At 58.8% G+C, this 16185-nt stretch overlaps 1 protein-coding gene across 4 annotated transcripts; it reads left to right on the forward strand.

Moving 5' to 3' along the window:
• The first annotated feature begins 659 nt into the window (after window positions 1-659).
• GTF3C2 (general transcription factor IIIC subunit 2) lies at window positions 660-16177 on the forward strand. 4 transcript variants are annotated; one of them, XM_028725379.2, is made up of 19 exons: window positions 660-905; window positions 2706-3115; window positions 4515-4899; window positions 6682-6973; window positions 7106-7200; window positions 8269-8346; window positions 8700-8801; window positions 9175-9402; window positions 9973-10084; window positions 10211-10331; window positions 11345-11376; window positions 11675-11804; window positions 12076-12220; window positions 12351-12512; window positions 12839-12926; window positions 13067-13195; window positions 14202-14354; window positions 14678-14788; window positions 15388-16177. In XM_028725379.2, the coding sequence occupies exons 2-19, from the start codon at window positions 2761-2763 to the stop codon at window positions 15601-15603; spliced, it is 2934 nt and encodes a 977-aa protein (XP_028581212.2). In that variant the 5' UTR covers window positions 660-905; window positions 2706-2760; the 3' UTR covers window positions 15604-16177. The 4 variants fall into 4 exon arrangements, with proteins under 4 accessions (XP_028581212.2, XP_077782770.1, XP_028581213.2 ...); XM_028725380.2 differs by lacking the exon at window positions 660-905 and adding an exon at window positions 1136-1666; XM_077926643.1 differs by lacking the exon at window positions 660-905 and adding an exon at window positions 1136-1666 and having other exon boundaries at window positions 4518-4899.
• Window positions 16178-16185: the final 8 nt, after the last annotated feature.

Raw genomic sequence — 16185 nt, forward strand, 5'->3', positions numbered from 1 at the left:
CCTCACCAAGGGCCTATCCAAATGTCCCCTTTTCTCTGCTGTTATTATTGATGCTAAACTTTTGTCCAGGCTTGTGTCAGATTATGGGGGGGGGGGGGTCGGGTCGGGTGAAGACCACCAAAAGCCTGTGGTCTCCTGTTCCTCTTGGACCAGCAAAAATGAGAGCCTGAAGGAGCCTTCCTGGCCAAGGGTCAAGAACGGCTGTGTGTCATGGAGGCTTCAGCTAAGATTCCTGCCTTGCAGGGGGTTGGACTGGATGACCCTCGGGGTCCCGTCTGACGCTCCCGCCCTATGATTGGGGGTGTCAGTGTGCAGGGGGGGGAGCCACTGCCTTAAGCGAAGTGGCTCCTTGCTGCCCCTTAAAAGCTGGGGGGGGGCCTGTGGCCCCAATCAACGGGCCCGAGAGACCCACAGCTCGCTTGGCGAAGGCGCCTCGCCGGCTGCTTCGGTTGCCCTTGGGGCCTTTCGCGGGTCCGACGCGTGTCTCCGCGTTCCCACGCCCCTCGACCCGCCGCGGGAGGAACAAAGAAGCTGCGCGCGGCGCTTCGGCCGCCAGGGGGCGCTGCAGCCCCTTTCCCGGCGAGGCGCGCGGAGGAAGTGACGTGGGCGGCACCCGCGGAGGGGGCGGGGCTCGCGCGGTTCCGCTCGTCGCGGCCGAAGGGGCGGCGGGGCGGGAGCGCGAAGGCGAAGGCGGCTCCCGAGGCTGCGACGCCCGCGGCGAGCGGATGAACGAGGCGGGGAAGAGCCGCCGCCAACGCCGCCGGGAGAGCTTCCGCGTCGCGGGACGGAAGTGACGTCAGTGGCCTGCGGTCATCGCTGCGCGCCCGTGGCGGCCGCCATCTTGGCTGCTGGGGCCGCCGCTGCCGCTGCTGCTTCGGCCGGAGACCGGCTTCGGCGAGCGAGAGGTGAGGCGCGGGCCGGAGTCGCCCAGGCCGGGCCCAAGACGCCTCCGCGGGCGCCGGGCGGAGCGGACGGGCCTCGTTCTCCGCGGAAAGAGCGCCTGGCCCCGCCCCCTTCCTGAAGACGGGCAGGTCTCCCGCTCGGGGGTCTCGCCTGCCCGGCGGGGGGGGGGGAGAGGCCCCCGAGATGCTGCCCCCGATGCAGGTCTCTGGCGGGGGGGGGGAGCGGCCCTGGCCAGGCAGCAAGTGCAGGTCAGGGATCCCACTGGATCGCCCAGCACATCAGCTCTGGGCGCCAAAGCTGATCCTTGGCCAGTCCATAGAGAATCATGAGATTGTAGAGTTGGGAGGGACCCGGAGGATCCGCCCTGCGGTGCAGGATTAGGCAGCTGCCCCTTGCAGAGATCGAACCTGCAGCCTTGGCCTTATCAGCACCAGCCTCTCCCCAGCTGAGCTATCCAGCAGGGCATTAAACTCTCCAGATTAATCTGTGTCACTTGATCGATTGCCCACTTTAAGGGGTAATTAAGGTAACAAAAACCATTCAGGTATCTCAGATGAATGACTCAATCCGTATCTGATGGAATGAAATAAAAGCAGGATATGTTAAGAGTGGCGTGCTCTGGTCCAGGGGGTCACGAAGAGTTGGACACGACTAAACGACTGAACAACGACAACAATGTTAAGCATGCATGTGCAACAGCCCGTCTTATTTTGCTATGTAACATAGCCAGTGGGGAGATTCCCTTGTCTCGTGAGCTTCCCAGGTTTGTGACATTTATTTTTGCAGTTGAGCTTCACCTGAGCCCCATAGATGCTCCAACCTGTTAGGGATGAGCAGGCTGCTGTGCCCCCTGAGGGGTCCAAATGGTGTGAGGAGCCTCCCTGAGTGCAGAAGGTTTCCTGTTGCTGAAGCAAAGGGCCCACAGCCCCCCCCCTTCTGCTCACACAGTGATGGTGCATGGAGAGGACAGCCAACCTAAGAGACCAGAGTTCAAATTCCCACAACAAGGAAGCTCACTGGGTGAGCTTGGGTCATTCACTGTCTCAGCCTAACCCACCTCACAGGATGGTTGTGAAACTAAAATTCATTTACAGTGGTACCTCAGGTTACATACGCTTCAGCTTACAAACGCTTCAGGTTAAAGACTCTGCTAACCCAGAAATAGTGCTTCAGGTTAAGAACTTTGCTTCAGGATGAGAACAGAAATCGTGCTCCGGCGGCGCGGCAGCAGCAGGAGGCCCCATTAGCTAAAGTGGTGCTTCAGGTTAAGAACGGTATCAGGTTAAGATCAGACCTCTGCAACAAATTAAGTACTTAACCCAAGGTACCACTGTATTTATTCGTTTTATTTCTTAAAATTGTATACCGCCCTTCATTTGAAGATCTCAGGGTGGTTTACTTACGGAAGAATTTCAAAGATCATTTTATGAAACCCAAGGTAACTATAATAAAACGTTAGGTTTATACTAGTTATTTGGCTCACATTACATTTCCACCGTTTTTCTAATACTGGAAAATTACCATCGAGGTGCTATATAGTTTATTAGAGTAGTAACCTCCTACATAAAACCCTGATGTTGTGTGAACATGTTCTTGGAAAAAGGAAGTCCCCCCAAAGCATGTTCAAAATAAGTAGAATAATTTAGCCCCAGTGACATTTATGTGAGCTCCTTGGAGGAAAACATGGGATCTAAATGCAATAAAATAATTAGAACAGCGCCGTTTCTTTCATCTGCTTATTTGATCTGAGATGACTGTCCTGCCCACAGCTTTCCTTGTTCCTTTGCCTCTCTCTTTCACAGGCAGGTCCCAGTGCAAGATGGGAGTCGCACCTGCCTGAGTCACTGTGGTGCCTTCATGGAACCTTGCCCCACGCCAAGCTGTGCCATGGGGATAGCCAGGGAAGCCGCAGACCGAGCAGATGGATGTGCCAGCCGTATCCTTTGCATGGAGCCTTGCCGTAGAGACCCTTGCTGGGGCGGGCAGAACTATCCTGCCCCAGAAGCACTGGCCTCGGCGGGAGCAGCGTGTCTGAGCGAGGCAAGCACAGCAGCAGCAGCAATAGGCCCCCCTACGGAAAGCTGCCCGCAGGAAGAATGGCCCAAGCCCCAGAGCCCCCCCTGCAAGAAGAGCGGCCTAGAGACCAAAGGCAAGCTGCTTTCTACACAGCTGAAGGGGCAAGCAGAGGAGACAGGCGCTCGGGAAGCCCTTGGTACGTCTCTGGGGGCCAGTGGCTGGGATCCTGTAAACCACCTGCAGAAGGGGACTCCCCAACCCCAAGGCCTCCAGGAAGCCGCTTCTGAGTGTCATGCCGGATTAAGACCTTTAGAGGCCCTAAGCACTTAGAAGATTTTGGTGCCCCCATGTGTATTGAATTCAAAATATAAACAGTAATTAACCATAAAGTAAAAAAAAAATTTTTGAAATGAAATGAAACTGAGAAAATGAGCTCTCATCGGATTGATCTGTGACCAGCTAACCTGTGACCATTTCTATTGTGCCCACCTTCCCTTGAGGCCCTAAACTGGGCTTATTTTGCTTAATCCAGACTTTGGGGACCCTCTGGGATCTGCCTGGGAGGGGGGCCAGGGCTTGCTGAAGGAGCTGCAAAATTAGGCACAGGCCCCTTGGGCAAGCAGGTCCTCCTTACTGAACATGCCTGGGAAATGGCGGGGGGGGGGGTCTTCTTCCATTCTACATGCAGGGAGATAATCTGGTGCAGAAGGTGTGGGGTTCAAGTGGGGGGGGGGTGAGAGGGCAGGTTCTGCCTTTATCTTAGGGAGGGTGATGCCTTTGGGGAGTTGTGGGAAGGAGGGAGTTGGGGCAGCATCACAGCACCTGAAATCTCTGCAGAAATGGTTCTGATGAGATTCTGGGGAGGATTTGGGTAGAACCTGTAACTCCGCAGGGACTGGGAGGAGCGCTGAGGAAGACCCTGAGGTCCCAGGCAAGCTGGATGAGCAGCTGCTGGACTCCACAGTTAAGGACACAACCACACATACTCTCTGTGATCACTGCCACGGTCACAGTGTGGTGCAATGCTTGGAGCATTGGACTAGGACTTGGGAGACCAGGGGTTGAATCCACGCTCCGCTGTGAAGCTCGCTGGGTAACCTTGAGAGCCAGTCACTGCCCCTCGGCCTCACCTACCTCACAAGGTTGTTGTGTGAATGAAATGAGTGGAGATCTGCCCCCATGACCTTGAGACACTTGGAGGAAAAGGTCGGATATAAATGAAATAAGTGCAGCAATGATGGTTTTTTGCGAGAGGAGGAGCTCCCATCGGCTTGACTAGGAAGACTTTTTTTGTTAACCCTAATTACAGTGCTAATGAGGTCTTTTTTGCTAGGGTTGCCGTGTGTGTGGAGAAGTTAATCCTTCTCTACCTGTGTGCTGCAGTCCTGACAAAATGACCCCTGCCGAGAAAGAGGCCATGTGCAGCCCTCCCTATAAAAATAAGTCCATCCCTCTGGCTCCCTGTCCTCAGACCTGGCAGGCTTCAGTTGTGGGGAGCTGAGGCTGGAAGTGAGGAGGGGAGGCAGGAGCTGGGAGCCCTCTTCTGCCTGGCGTGGCAGCGGCTACTTACCTAACCTGGCCCTTCCTTTTCCAAGCAGATGGACTCTGCGCTTCCCCAGAGGCAGCCTTGGTTCCTGCCAAAGAGCAGCCGGCAGCTCTCCCGTCCGCCCAGAAGCGCCCGCGTGGTCGCAGGCCCCGCAAGAAGAGAGGCGCCGCCGGCAGAGGCCCTGCCCGCCAGGAGCCCCAGGGACCCCCCGAGGCCCCCGGGCCTTCGGAGAACGGCCCGCCCCTGCCTGTGAAAGTGCCGAAGAAGCGGGGGCGCAAGTCCAAGGCGGAGCTGCTCCTGAGGAAGCTGTCGCAGGGACTGGAGTGTCAGGCGCCCGAACCCCTCTGCCAACAGAAGCTGCTGGCCGGTGATGGAGGGCTGGACTGTCTGGAGACGACGCCCGGGGGGCGCCCAAAGCGGAGGGCGGCAAAAGTGTAAGCGAGAGGCGTTGATGGGCAGGGGGAGGAACTCGCTGGTGAGTGGCGCTGCCTTCTTAGGCCCAGGGGGGAAAGGAGGCAGCGATGGCCGCCAGCTTGGAAGGCTTTAAAAGGGGATTGAATGTCAAGAGAGGCTGCTTGATCAGGCCTGTTGCCCATTGAGCCCAGATTCCTGTTCTTACAGTGACCAAATGCCCCAGGGAACCTAGGAATCTAGATAGACTGCCTCTGGACTTGGATATTCTATAACAACAGAAGAAAAAACTGCTGGATTAAGCCAGCGGCCTATCTAGTCCAGCATCCTGGTCTCTTTTTTTTCCAAATTTTTTTATTGCTTTTTCACAAAATTTTAAACACACAGATAAACAAATAAACCAACAAACATAAGTCATAACCTTAATCACTTAACATCTTTCTTTCTTTCCAGTTCAGCATTAAACATATTAATTCATCATATTACATATTTAAATCCTAAGCTTATCTGGTGTTTGCAAGCTTTTCCAATTAGTTTAAAGCTTCAAACCTTTAGTCCAACTTTTCTATGCTTGCTGTATTACGATTTAAACAATCTCTAATATCATTCAGTATTGTGAATGATTCCTCAAAGGGTTGATTTTTAGAGCCACGTCTTGTTTTGTCTGCAGACATAATGGCTTAGGAATTCCAAGGTCGGTCCCACAGCCTGGTGTAGTGAGAGAAAAAAACAGATTCCCTCCACCAGTCCCACAGGTGCCAGCCAGACAGCAGCCTCCCTGTTCTTTAAAAACAGGCTGAGAAGAGAGAATTATTTCCCCCCCCAAGTCCCCCCCCTTTTTTAAAAAAAATATTTGTAGTCAATCCTGAAGGGAAAAGACACTTTTGGACATTTTAAAGTATAACCAGACAGCCGCAGGAGACGATGTAGCAAAGTCAGTGGGAACAGAGATGAAATGTTTCCTCCTCCATTGTGACGTCACAATGGAGACTAGCCTTCCCGGGGGGGGGGGGGTCCTGCTACAGAATGTAGGAGCCTCTTTACTCAATACCGCAGTCTTCTTTAAAACAGTTTCCCCCTCTTCCCTCTGGAGAAGGGGGGCAGAAGTTTGCCTGCAAAGTTTCAAAGATCTTTTTTTCTTTAAGGCTTCTGAGCAGGTCAGCACTTCCTAAGAGGTTTTCAAGACGTGGGGAACGGGACTCCATAGGGGCCTCACCTGGTTGCAGAACACGCCCCCCCCCCCCGACACCTGTGACCTCATGGAGTTGGGGCCAAGCAGAGCCTGTTTTCTGCTGGGCTTTCAGTGGAAGCTGTCCTCTGGTTGTTCGTGTTTTGAATCGAGCAAAAACCAAGTGGGAAAAGATTAAAGAAATCCTAGTCAACAAATTGTACGGCATAATTAATTGACTCTGCAGATACCTGCATGCAAGGCAAAGTTCTGCAGAATGATGCCGAGAGAGGAGGGAGCTGGTGCTGGCACTCGGTGGAGTCTGTGTCACAATAACTGGACAAAGACACCTAAGAAGATAAGAATTTGTCTAATCCTCTTTTAAAGCCATTCAGGTTGCTAGTCCTCACTTCCTCTCATGGGAGCTTCCAGAATTTGTGTGGCACTTGGAGCTGCAGGACTTCTGCAAGCAGCGCTTTGGCCCAGAGGACGGGGAGGGGCTGGACCCAGGCGGGCTGTGTTTGGGGCCTGCGGCAGCCCCACCCTGTTCCCACCCGTCTTCAGTTCTGGCTCTTGATCTGAAGATCTGGGGGGTCTTGTGACTATTTGTTCCTCCTTCCTCCCCTTCGGCCCGCAGAGCCCTTCTGTACCTGCAGGAGCTGGCCGAAGAGTTGACCTCTGTGTACCAGCCGCCCGCTTGCAGAGAGCCCGTGGAGGACGCCCCGCGGCCACAGGAGCCCATCCGGAAGCGGCGAGGCCGGAAGCCCCAGAGCCAGAAGCGGGAGAGCGAGGAGGATGCGGATTTCAACCCCTCGGAGGAAGGGCTCTTGCAGGAGGAGGAGGAAGAGGAGGAGGAGGAAGAGGACAGCGACCTGCGGCTCAGCGAGGTCTCCGACTCCGACCTGGAGCCTGGCCTGCGTGGAGCAGCGGTGACTATCTTGGGGGTCTGCTCAGAGGCCTCTGTGAATGAAGAGCAAGCCCGGCCCTTCTCTGGGGGCTCCTGGCTTGGGAGGGTGGGCTCCGTGGGCCTCTGTCCCTGACCCCCTCCTCCTTCTCCCCAGAGGCCCAAGAGCCACTGCCGAGGGTTTGCGTCCAATGGCTTACACAATTCCATCATGGCCCCCATCTGGAAGGCGCTCTCCATCACCCACCGTGTGTAAGTCGGGGGCAGCCTGCCCCACTTTGCCTTGCTGGTGGGGGAACTGAAGCACAGGAGGGGGGAGGAAAGGGGAGGGTCCCTGCCTTGCAGTTGTGCTGCTTCTGATGCCGCCGGGACAGAGCTCAGCTCCTTTACCGCATGACTCTGCAGTACGGAAAGGAGCTGCGCTCATTGTGCTGCCCTTCAAACAATACGATCGGGGGGGGGGGGGGGAACTGTGCGCCTGAAACATTCAGGCTGGTGCGGGTTCCAGGGACTCCAGCTGGGGCCCCGAGGGCGAGGACTGTTGTGTCCCAAAAGCAAGGAAGGATTGGACTCTGATTAATAAAATATGCACGAGGCTTGACCAGCAAGACTCTGGGAGGGGTGCCAATAATAGTAATCTGTCCACCCCTTGGCCCAGGTCATTTTATTCACAAAAGAACTCTTTATATAGTGTCCGTAAGAACCAATCAGATTTCCTCTGAGCATTTCAAAAAGCCCCATGTGGGGACAAAGTTAAAGTTAAAGCTACAAAGAGCTAATTTGAGCATGCATACATTCTGGGGTAAATAAAAGAGGACCAGAGGAATGCATTCAGCAACCCCAGAGGTCATAAACAAGCAGTAAACATGAGGGGAAGGATGGCAAGGAAGATAGGTATCTTTATCACCTCCTGTGTGAAACTATTTCCTGGCCCTAAGATTAACAAAACCAAAGAGGGGTACATCAAAGAAGGTACCTACTATCTTGATGGCCCAGGATGAACAACTGGCCTGTGTTTAGAATGCTGATAGGTGCCTGTCAGGCAGAGAAATAGGACAGAGACGCAGAGGCGTGGATTGAGCAGAAATCATATCCAAATGGCTCAAACCCAGTCAACGTAATGCTTTCATTGCTGACACAAATGGCTTGCTCCATATTTCATAATTCCTCATAGCAATCCCACCTGATCGCTACAGAGGACTGCCTGGGTTTGTTCCTGCTGAGGTTGCCGGGATGCCCTCGTGATGCTGTCGCCCTCTGGGCTGGCCCCGTTCCCTCTTGCAGTTCTCTCTGACGCCATGTGGCTGTGTTTGCTTGCAGGCGTGAGCAGCTCTACTCCCACTGGGAGTTTCCAGAGTGGGTGCCCTCTGCCCGGAAGTGGGTCTTCCTCTCGGAGAGGTGAGTGGCCTCCTGACAAAGGGGGGGGGGCAGGGGCCAGTAACTCTGAAGAACATCTGGACCCAGGTTGGCAGTTGCAATAATGGGGGGGGGAGTGCATGCTGGGGAGAGAGCAGGGAGAGGGTGCCCTGCGTGGCATGCCCTCTGGGCCCTTTGCCACTGCTGCCGCCAGCAGCAGGAGGAGCCCCAAATCTCCACCAGGAAAGAGGCCGCTTTGCATGGGCAGCCCAGCCCTTTGCGAGAGCCCAGAGGGGTCAGGGTGTGTGTGTGTGTGTGTGTGTGTGTGTGTGTGTGTGTGTGTCAAGGAGATCCTTGGAGTGAGTTTCCCCTCTTTCCTCCTTCCTCTTCCAAAGCGAAGCTGAGGAATACCTCCCCAGAGAGACCAAGTCCCCGCTCTTCTGCATCAAGCGCGAAGGCCTCCACGAAGAAAGCAGCGTCCTCTACCGGATCAACAGGTGCCGGTCACTTTATGTAAACGTCTCTCCTGCCTTTCAGCCGAGAGTCCATCTTGCAGTACTTGGAAGAGCCCAGGAACCGCCTATGGGATCGGGCCAAGAGTCCAGCTCCCTGTTCTCAGTTGCCTGTGGGAAACCAGCCAGCAGGTTCTGAGCACCAGAGCAAATCACCCGTCCTGGGGCTTCCAAAGCCTGACTCTGGAGGCAGAGAAGTAGCCACTGAGAGCCCTCTCCTCCTCCAGGAATCTGCCTAATCCTCTTGGTGGCCCTCCCTGCCCTCCTTCAGGAAGGAGTTTCATCTGCCCTGTTTGAAGGGAGACTCCCAGCCTGTGAGCCCCTTGGCAAGACCCCCCTCCTCTTTCCCCTCTGGCAGGTTCAACGCCTTGCAGCCCCACGAGGAGCGCCTGGACGTCACCTTCTTCGTGGGGGGTCCCGTCTGGGCCATGGAGTGGTGCCCCACCCCAGAAGGATCCCCGGCCTCCCAGTACGCAGCCATCTACTGCAATCCCGGCATGGACGACCGGCACAGCTTGGCGGGGACCCACGCGGGGCCAGCGCTGCTCCAGCTCTGGGAGCTGGGGCCCCTCCAGCAGGAGGCAGGGTGAGTGGGGAGGCCCCCTGCAGCGCTCCTTGGCCCTGCCTTCCCCTGGCTTCAGCCCCAGGGCAGCCTGGTGGCCGCCCAGTGGAGCTCAGCAGGGACATTTCCTGATCCCCAGGGACCCCTGGGCAAGGCGGGAGGGCAGGCGAGGAGGGGCTTTCTCTGCCACAGGACCAGAGAGGCTGGCACCTGTGAGCTGGGCCTCTCTGGGCCCCTGGCATGAAAGAGGGCACAGGTGGGGGGGGGGGAGAAGGAGAGAGGACCAACGGGTTTCCTGCTGCTGTGGAGTTCCCCGAAAGGAGATTCCCAGGACACCTCAGGAAGGCCTTCCTGCCAGTCTGAGCTGTTCAGCAGTGGACTGGGCTCCCTCCCTTGCTCAGCAGAGGTTGGGTGGCCGCCTGCCAGAGATGCTTTAGCTGTCACCCCTTTGCTGCAGGGGGTTGGGCTAGATGACCCCTGGGGTCCCTTCTGTGATTCCTCTCGAAGACGTGGCCACGCTGCTATGCTGGAGTCTGAATGGCCACGCTGCACCTGTGCTATGACCGCCTCCCCCGCCTCCTCTCCCCTTCCCAGGTCAGCCACCAAGCCGGGACTGGCCTACGGCATTGCCACCGACCACGGCTGCATCTGGGATATGAAGTTCTGCCCCAGCGGCGCCTGGGAGCCCCCTGCCACCCGCCACAAGGTACACCCGCTTCCCAATGCGCTTGAGAGACAGCACAGAGGCTGCGGGGGGGCAGGCTGACAAAGCCGGCTGCTTGCTGGGCCCCACAGCGTGGCGTCTCCCAGCTTTCTCTCCTGTCCCCAACAGTCGCCCTCCCAGATGAGCCGCCTGGGGCTGCTGGCCGTGGCCTTCTCTGACGGCAAGGTGCTGCTGTACAGCCTGCCTCACGCAGAGGACCTGCGTGGCTCCCGGAGAGCCCAGGTAACAGGTAGGAAGAGCCGTGAAGGGACCCCTCCTCCCCTGGGTCACGGGGAGGGCTGGGTGCCAGGGCTGTGCCAGTGTGGTTCCCTTGGCGGGTGGCAAGGAGCATCTATTTCTCTTTCTTTCTCTCTCCTCCCCCTTCCTTCCTTCTTTTCTCTCTCTTGCTCTCTCTCTTTTTCTCTTTCTCTCTTTCTCTGCCTTGCCTGCTGTTTTGCCAGCTCAGGGCTGTTTTATGGGGTAGCGGAAGAGAGTCTCTCACCCAAAATGTTCTGGCAGAGACAGCTGCCCCCTCCCTGGTGGGGCTGGGGGGGGGCGAGCAGTGGCCTGGGTGCTCAGCCAGCCGTATCAGCTAATGAGCCTTGTAATGATATCTGTCTGCAGGAGTGATGGATGAGGCTGCAGGCGGGCGGCCTTGGGGGTGCTCAGCCCTGCCTCCTTGTTGGGGATAAAGGAGACTCGGTCCCACCTCCCTCTCCAGACACGCCCTCCATGAGACGCCACTGCTCAGCCCTCTGCCTGGCAGTGCCTTCCAGGGCATCTCTGGCTGACAGCTGGCTCCCTGACGGAGGTGCAGCCAGCCAGCCTCCCCCCCCCCCCAATCTCCATCTCCTGGTCCAAGGAGGGCCTTGGAGGAGGCGGCTGCTGCCCCAGCCCAAGAGTCCTCCCCCCCCCCCCCCCGCCTGCGTCTCAGAGATCCCTCAATCCTTCTGAAGCAACTGCTCCACTGCCACCCTAAGAGCTATCAGGCAATTTCTCTGCCGGTGCCTTTTTAAAAAGGTCTCTTTTACAAGGCAGGGGCTACAGCCAGCCTGAGTCAGGAAATGAGGGTGCCGCCTGCGGGTGGGTCTAGAGCACTGTGGGGGGGGGTGTGGGCCTTTGGCTTGAGCAGCCTGAGAATCCTAGCCTTGCTTGCGTCAGGTAGGAGGGGGCAACCTGGCTTGGCTGAGGTGGGGGTGGGGGCGCTTTCTCTCACCCCACGGAGGCTGCTCCCGGCCTCACAGCATCTCTCCCTCCTCCTAGGTGGGTCCTCCCCCCGGCACACCATCTGCAAGGTAAGTCCTGCCAGCCCCACGGAGGATCTCTTGGAGCCGCATCCTGAGCCCTCCAAGCTGCCCATGTTCTGAGGGGCAGGGACAAAGGGGGGCTCCCTGAGCTTGCCCATGTGCAGCCAGCTGCCTCCCTCATTGGTCCAGCTGCAGCTCTGGAAAGGCTGAAGCCCCCTTTGCATGGGGGTCAGGGGTCAGTCCTGGAATCTTGAGTTTGCCAAGGTGGCCCCCGACCCTTGAGTTTCCGTGGGGCTCCTTCTCTGGCCTCCCCCCCCCAACTGCTCCTCCTCCTCCATCCCTGCAGGTCCAGTGTGTGGCCTCCCTGCAGGTGGGGGCCATCCAGGCCGGGAGCCCCTCCCAATGCGGACAGTGCCTCAGCTTGGCTTGGATGCCGGCGAAGCCTCACCAACGCCTGGCAGCTGGATTCTATGATGGTGAGAGGAGAAAGCCCTGCAGCTGAAACTCCCAAGGGCCAAGGAGGCTCGGGGTGGGGGGGATGTGTGTCCCCCCCCCCCCCGGCACAGGCTCCCAATCCCAGCCTCCTCCTCGGAAGGTTATGCACCGTCTGCCTCCTCTGGCATTTGGATGGCTGCCTGTCAGGGATGCTGGAGTTCTGATTCTTGCTTTCTGGCCGTTGGGCTGGATGACCCTTGAGCTCCCCTCCAATTCCACTCTTCTCTGCCTGTGTCCCCCCCCCCTTTCCAGGCACAGTGGCCCTCTGGAACCTGGCCAGCCGCTCCCTGCTGCAGCGAGTGCGCCAGCCGGACGGCTCCCTCAAGCTCTACCCCTTCCACTGCTTCCTGGCCCACGACCACGCCGTGCGCAACATCCAGTGGTGCAAAGCCAACAGGTGGGGGCCGGGCTTAGCGGGGGGGGGGACTTCCTCCAGCCTCCTTCTCCTGGCTGCCTGGGGGGAGACCCAGCGGTTGGGCCTCGCCAGGACCTCCGCCGCTGAGCCGCCTCCCCCTTGCTTGCTCCAGCAACTTCATGGTGACGGCCGGGAATGACCGCAAGATCAAGTACTGGGACCTGCGGCGGCTGTACGAGCCGCTCCAGAGCATCAAGCGCTTTCTGAGCACGGAGATCGCCTGGCTGCTGCCCTACAGCGGCATCACGGTGGCCCAGGACAACTGCTATGCCTCGTGAGTGCGGAGAGGGGAGGGCTGCCGGCCAGGTCGGCTGGGCTCTGCCTCCCCGTTGCTGGAATCCTCAAGGGGGGAGAGGGCTGTGGCAGCTGAAATCCAGGGGATCTACTTGGCCCCTGTGCTTTTCTGGGCGGGGCAGAGGATACTCTCACTCTGAAGACCTGCTCCCCCAGGACAACCCAACCCCAGCAGGCGTCAGGCTGGCGGTGGGGAGGGGGCAGGAATTAAGAAGAGCTTTCTGGCGATGAGGCCTGTTTGGTAGGGGAATGGTCTGCTTCCCGCCTCTGCCTCGTTCTTCACCCGGCCCCCCTCTGGCATTGCAGGTACGGCCTGTGTGGGATCCACTACCTGGACGCCGGCTACCTGGGCTTCCGGGCCTACTTTGTGGCCCCTCGGAAGGGCACCGTGTGGGTAAGCGGGGTCTCCTCTGCCTGGTGCGTTGGAGGGCAACCCTGGGGCAACCTTGGGGCGCTGGGGGCCCTCTTATTTCTGGGGAGGGGGGAATGAAGAAGGGGGTGGGCCCAGGTGACGTCCCTCCCTCCCTCTTCCAGAGCATCTCTGGATCTGACTGGCTCAACACGGTGGCTGCCGGAGACGTCACGGGGGAGCTGGTGGCGGCCATGATGCCCGACCTGTCTGTCAACCCGCACAACGTCAAGCGCCCGTCGGAGCGCCGATTTGTAGGTGTCGCTGCTGCTGCTGAGCGGGAGGGAGGGGGGTCCGCAAGGGACTCACAAGCTTTGCCTTCAGTCCGGCAGGGGAGATAGCGAGGCCTGCCCCACCCGTCCATCCTCAAGATCCGGGGTGGGGGTCCCTGGGGATGAAGGGAGCTGTAGCCACAGAATAGTCCAGGCTGGATCCAGTGGGTGGTAGCAGCTGCGTTGGCTGGAGTCCCTCTGGGCAGGTGGGGGCTTTCAGCCCCAATGCCCCCCCCCCCTCTTGAGCTCTGAAAAGTCTCTCTGTGCGTCACAGGGTCTCCCCTTCAAAGGCAGTGGTGGGCTTCTGTGCCCCCTGAGAGAAGGAGCTCCAAGCCTTCAGGACGGGTTTGGGGGCAGGGGCTGCTCAGTTGGTAGACCAGGAGACTCTCTGTCTCGGCCGTGGGTCCAAGCCCCACATTGAGTGAAAGCCTCTGGCATTGCAGGCAGCTAGACTAGATGGCCCTTGAGGTCCCTTCCAGTGATGATTCCATGAGGCGCTTTGAGTTGGGACCAAAAAGGTCTCCTTCCCCTCCAGGCAGCAAAGTGGTCATCAGGAAAGGGGGCTCCTTTGGGGTGGGTGGGAAGATTCTGGAGCTGCTGCCTGCGGGGACATGAAACCTCCCACTTGGGGGGAGCCTTGCCTCTTAACAGCCCACCCGTAAGAACGTCAGGGGAGGCAGGTGGATCAGGCCCATCTGGGCCAGGCTGCTCTTCCCCACATGGCAAAATTCCCCTAAGACTCTAGGAATGTAGATGGACTGCCCTGGGACCTGGAGGTTCCACAGAAACAGAAGAAGAGCCCTGCTGGATCAGGCCAGTGGGAGTCCCATCTAGTCCGGCGCCCTGTTCTCACGGTGGCCAACCTGGTGCCCACAGTGGGAAAGCTGCGCCAGGGATCTCCTTTGATTCTGAAGCCGGGCTGCCTTTGGGCAGGGCTGTTGTGCCTGGCAGTGCCCCCATGCCCTCCCCTCCTCCTCATCTTCCGCAGCCCGTCTACAAGGCCAGCCTGCTCCCCTGCGGCCTCCACAACCAGGAGGCGTCGACCGGAGCCCCCGGCGGAAGGCTCATGGCCCTGGTGGAGGGCAGGACGTACCAGGAGTCCGTGGCCCAGAACTACATCCTCTTCCGAGACACGGACCTGGTGAGGCCTCGGAGGAAGCGGGGGGCAAGGAAGGGGGAGGCGAGGGGCTGCTTGAACCCCTTATGTCTTCCTGGGGGGGAGGCAACCTGGGTGTGCTGGGGGGTGGCAGGGTGTCCCCTCCCCAAGTGTCCAGGCTTCGTATCACTGATCCCCAGTGCACTGCTGTTCTGTGGTCTGTTCCTGGCTGATAAGGCTCCTTCCCAAGCCCATCAATCGCCGGCTGTCAGCAGGAGGTCCCCATGGGATGTAGCTGCAGCCCCCCCCCCTCACTACTTGGCCTAGCCCCACCAACTCTCTCAGCCCCCCCCCCCTTCCCTCTCCAGAGGAGCTTCAAGAACATCTTCAGGCGGAAAGGGAGGAAGAAGCCCCTCCCGGCGGAAGAGGAGAAGGAGGGGGACGGACTGGGGCGCCTGCAGCTGGAGGCCGTGCACAAGGTGAGCGGGGGGGGGGGGCTCTACCCCTGTGAACTCCAGAATGGATTCGTGGGATCAGGCCATTGGGGGCCCTGTGAATCCAGCTTCCTGTCCTCCCAGTGCCCAGCCCAAGGCCTGGGGGAATCCCAAAGGCAGGGTCCAGGCAAGAGAGGGCTCTCCCGTCTTGGGGGTTCCAGCCACTGGGATTGGGGAGCCTTGCTGCCTCCAGCCCTAGAGGCAAAGCTGAGCCATCCTGGCCAGGAGCCCCCCAGAATGAATGGCGGCCGTTGCTGCCTCCTGTGGCAGGGAGTTCCGCAGTTTAACTGCGCTGCGTGAAGAAGTTCTTTCTTTTATCTGTTTTGTATCCTCCAACCTTCTTCATGGGGAAACCCAGCCAGGTGGGTGGGGTGTAAATAATAATAAAATTATTGTGATAGCGCACCTGCAAGTTCTCGCGCGGGGGGAGAGAGAGGAGAGTTTTCCTCATGGCCTGGCCGCTCAGGCTCTTGGTCTCTCTGAGCCCCCTGGATCAGCCCGGGGGCAAGTCTGTCCCTCCTGAAGGGGGGGCAGGGTCTGTCCCCCTTTGCGCTTCCCCGCCTGACGCCCTTCCTCTCCCGCAGGTGCGCTTCAGCCCCAACCTGGCCTGCCACACCTGGCTGCTGTCGGGGGGCCAGTCCGGCCTGGTGCGTCTGCACTGCCTCCAGGCCCTGGCCTCCCCCCCCAGCCGCAAGCTCCTCCGCGAGTGCCAGGCCCAGTTCAGCGCCATGTTCGACACGGAGGAGCAGGCGGGCAGCCCTGCAGCAGAGCCCCCGGGGGCACACCCCGCTGTCAGCTGAGCAACCCCCCCCCAGCACCGGCAGAAATCGAGGAGGAGGAGAAGGAGGCGGGGATCCCGTTCGAGGCGCCCAGGGCCAAGAGGGCATCTTGCAGGGCACTGACGGACTGGCTGGATCCTGGCTGCATTGTGAGGACGGACACGGAGGAGCCCAAGGCGGGGCCAGACCCCCGGGGGGGCTTGGGGGTGTCTCCTTTCCCCTTGGGTGGGGCTGGAAGCGAGAAGCGGCCTCTGCCCCCCAACTGGACATCTCTCCATGACTGTGTGCTTTTGCCTCTGGGGCAGGAGGTGGGTGAGGGGTCTCTCCCGGCCTGCCCTATGTGTGACCAACAGCTCCAGGGCAGGGAGGGGGTTTCTACCTCCCTTTGGCTGGCCCAGTGGAACAACCCTTTGCCCCCCCCATGGGCCGGCTGGGGTTGGCTCACCACGTGGGGCCCAGACCAGCTCCCTGCTAGATGCATTTGGGGCATTTTGCCCCCGTCAGCTCTTGGGGGGGCACAGCAGCCTTGCTCACATTGAGCTCATTCCTTGTCTTTAACTGTTGTTCTTATTAAAGTGACTTGTTTTGTTTCAAAGGCCGGCT

This window comes from Podarcis muralis, chromosome 3 (assembly GCF_964188315.1).
Source record: "Podarcis muralis chromosome 3, rPodMur119.hap1.1, whole genome shotgun sequence".
Classification (NCBI taxonomy): domain Eukaryota; kingdom Metazoa; phylum Chordata; class Lepidosauria; order Squamata; family Lacertidae; genus Podarcis; species Podarcis muralis.

Bases quoted from the DNA above. Each gene is read 5' to 3' on its own strand.
- GTF3C2 (XM_028725380.2), top strand. From the start codon at position 1,503: ATGTTAAGAGTGGCGTGCTCTGGTCCAGGGGGTCACGAAGAGTTGGAC. The intron at 7,201-8,268 runs GTAAGTCGGGGG...GTTTGCTTGCAG, and splicing joins CTCTCCATCACCCACCGTGT to GCGTGAGCAGCTCTACTCCC. The intron at 14,355-14,677 runs GTGAGGCCTCGG...TTCCCTCTCCAG, and splicing joins TCTTCCGAGACACGGACCTG to AGGAGCTTCAAGAACATCTT.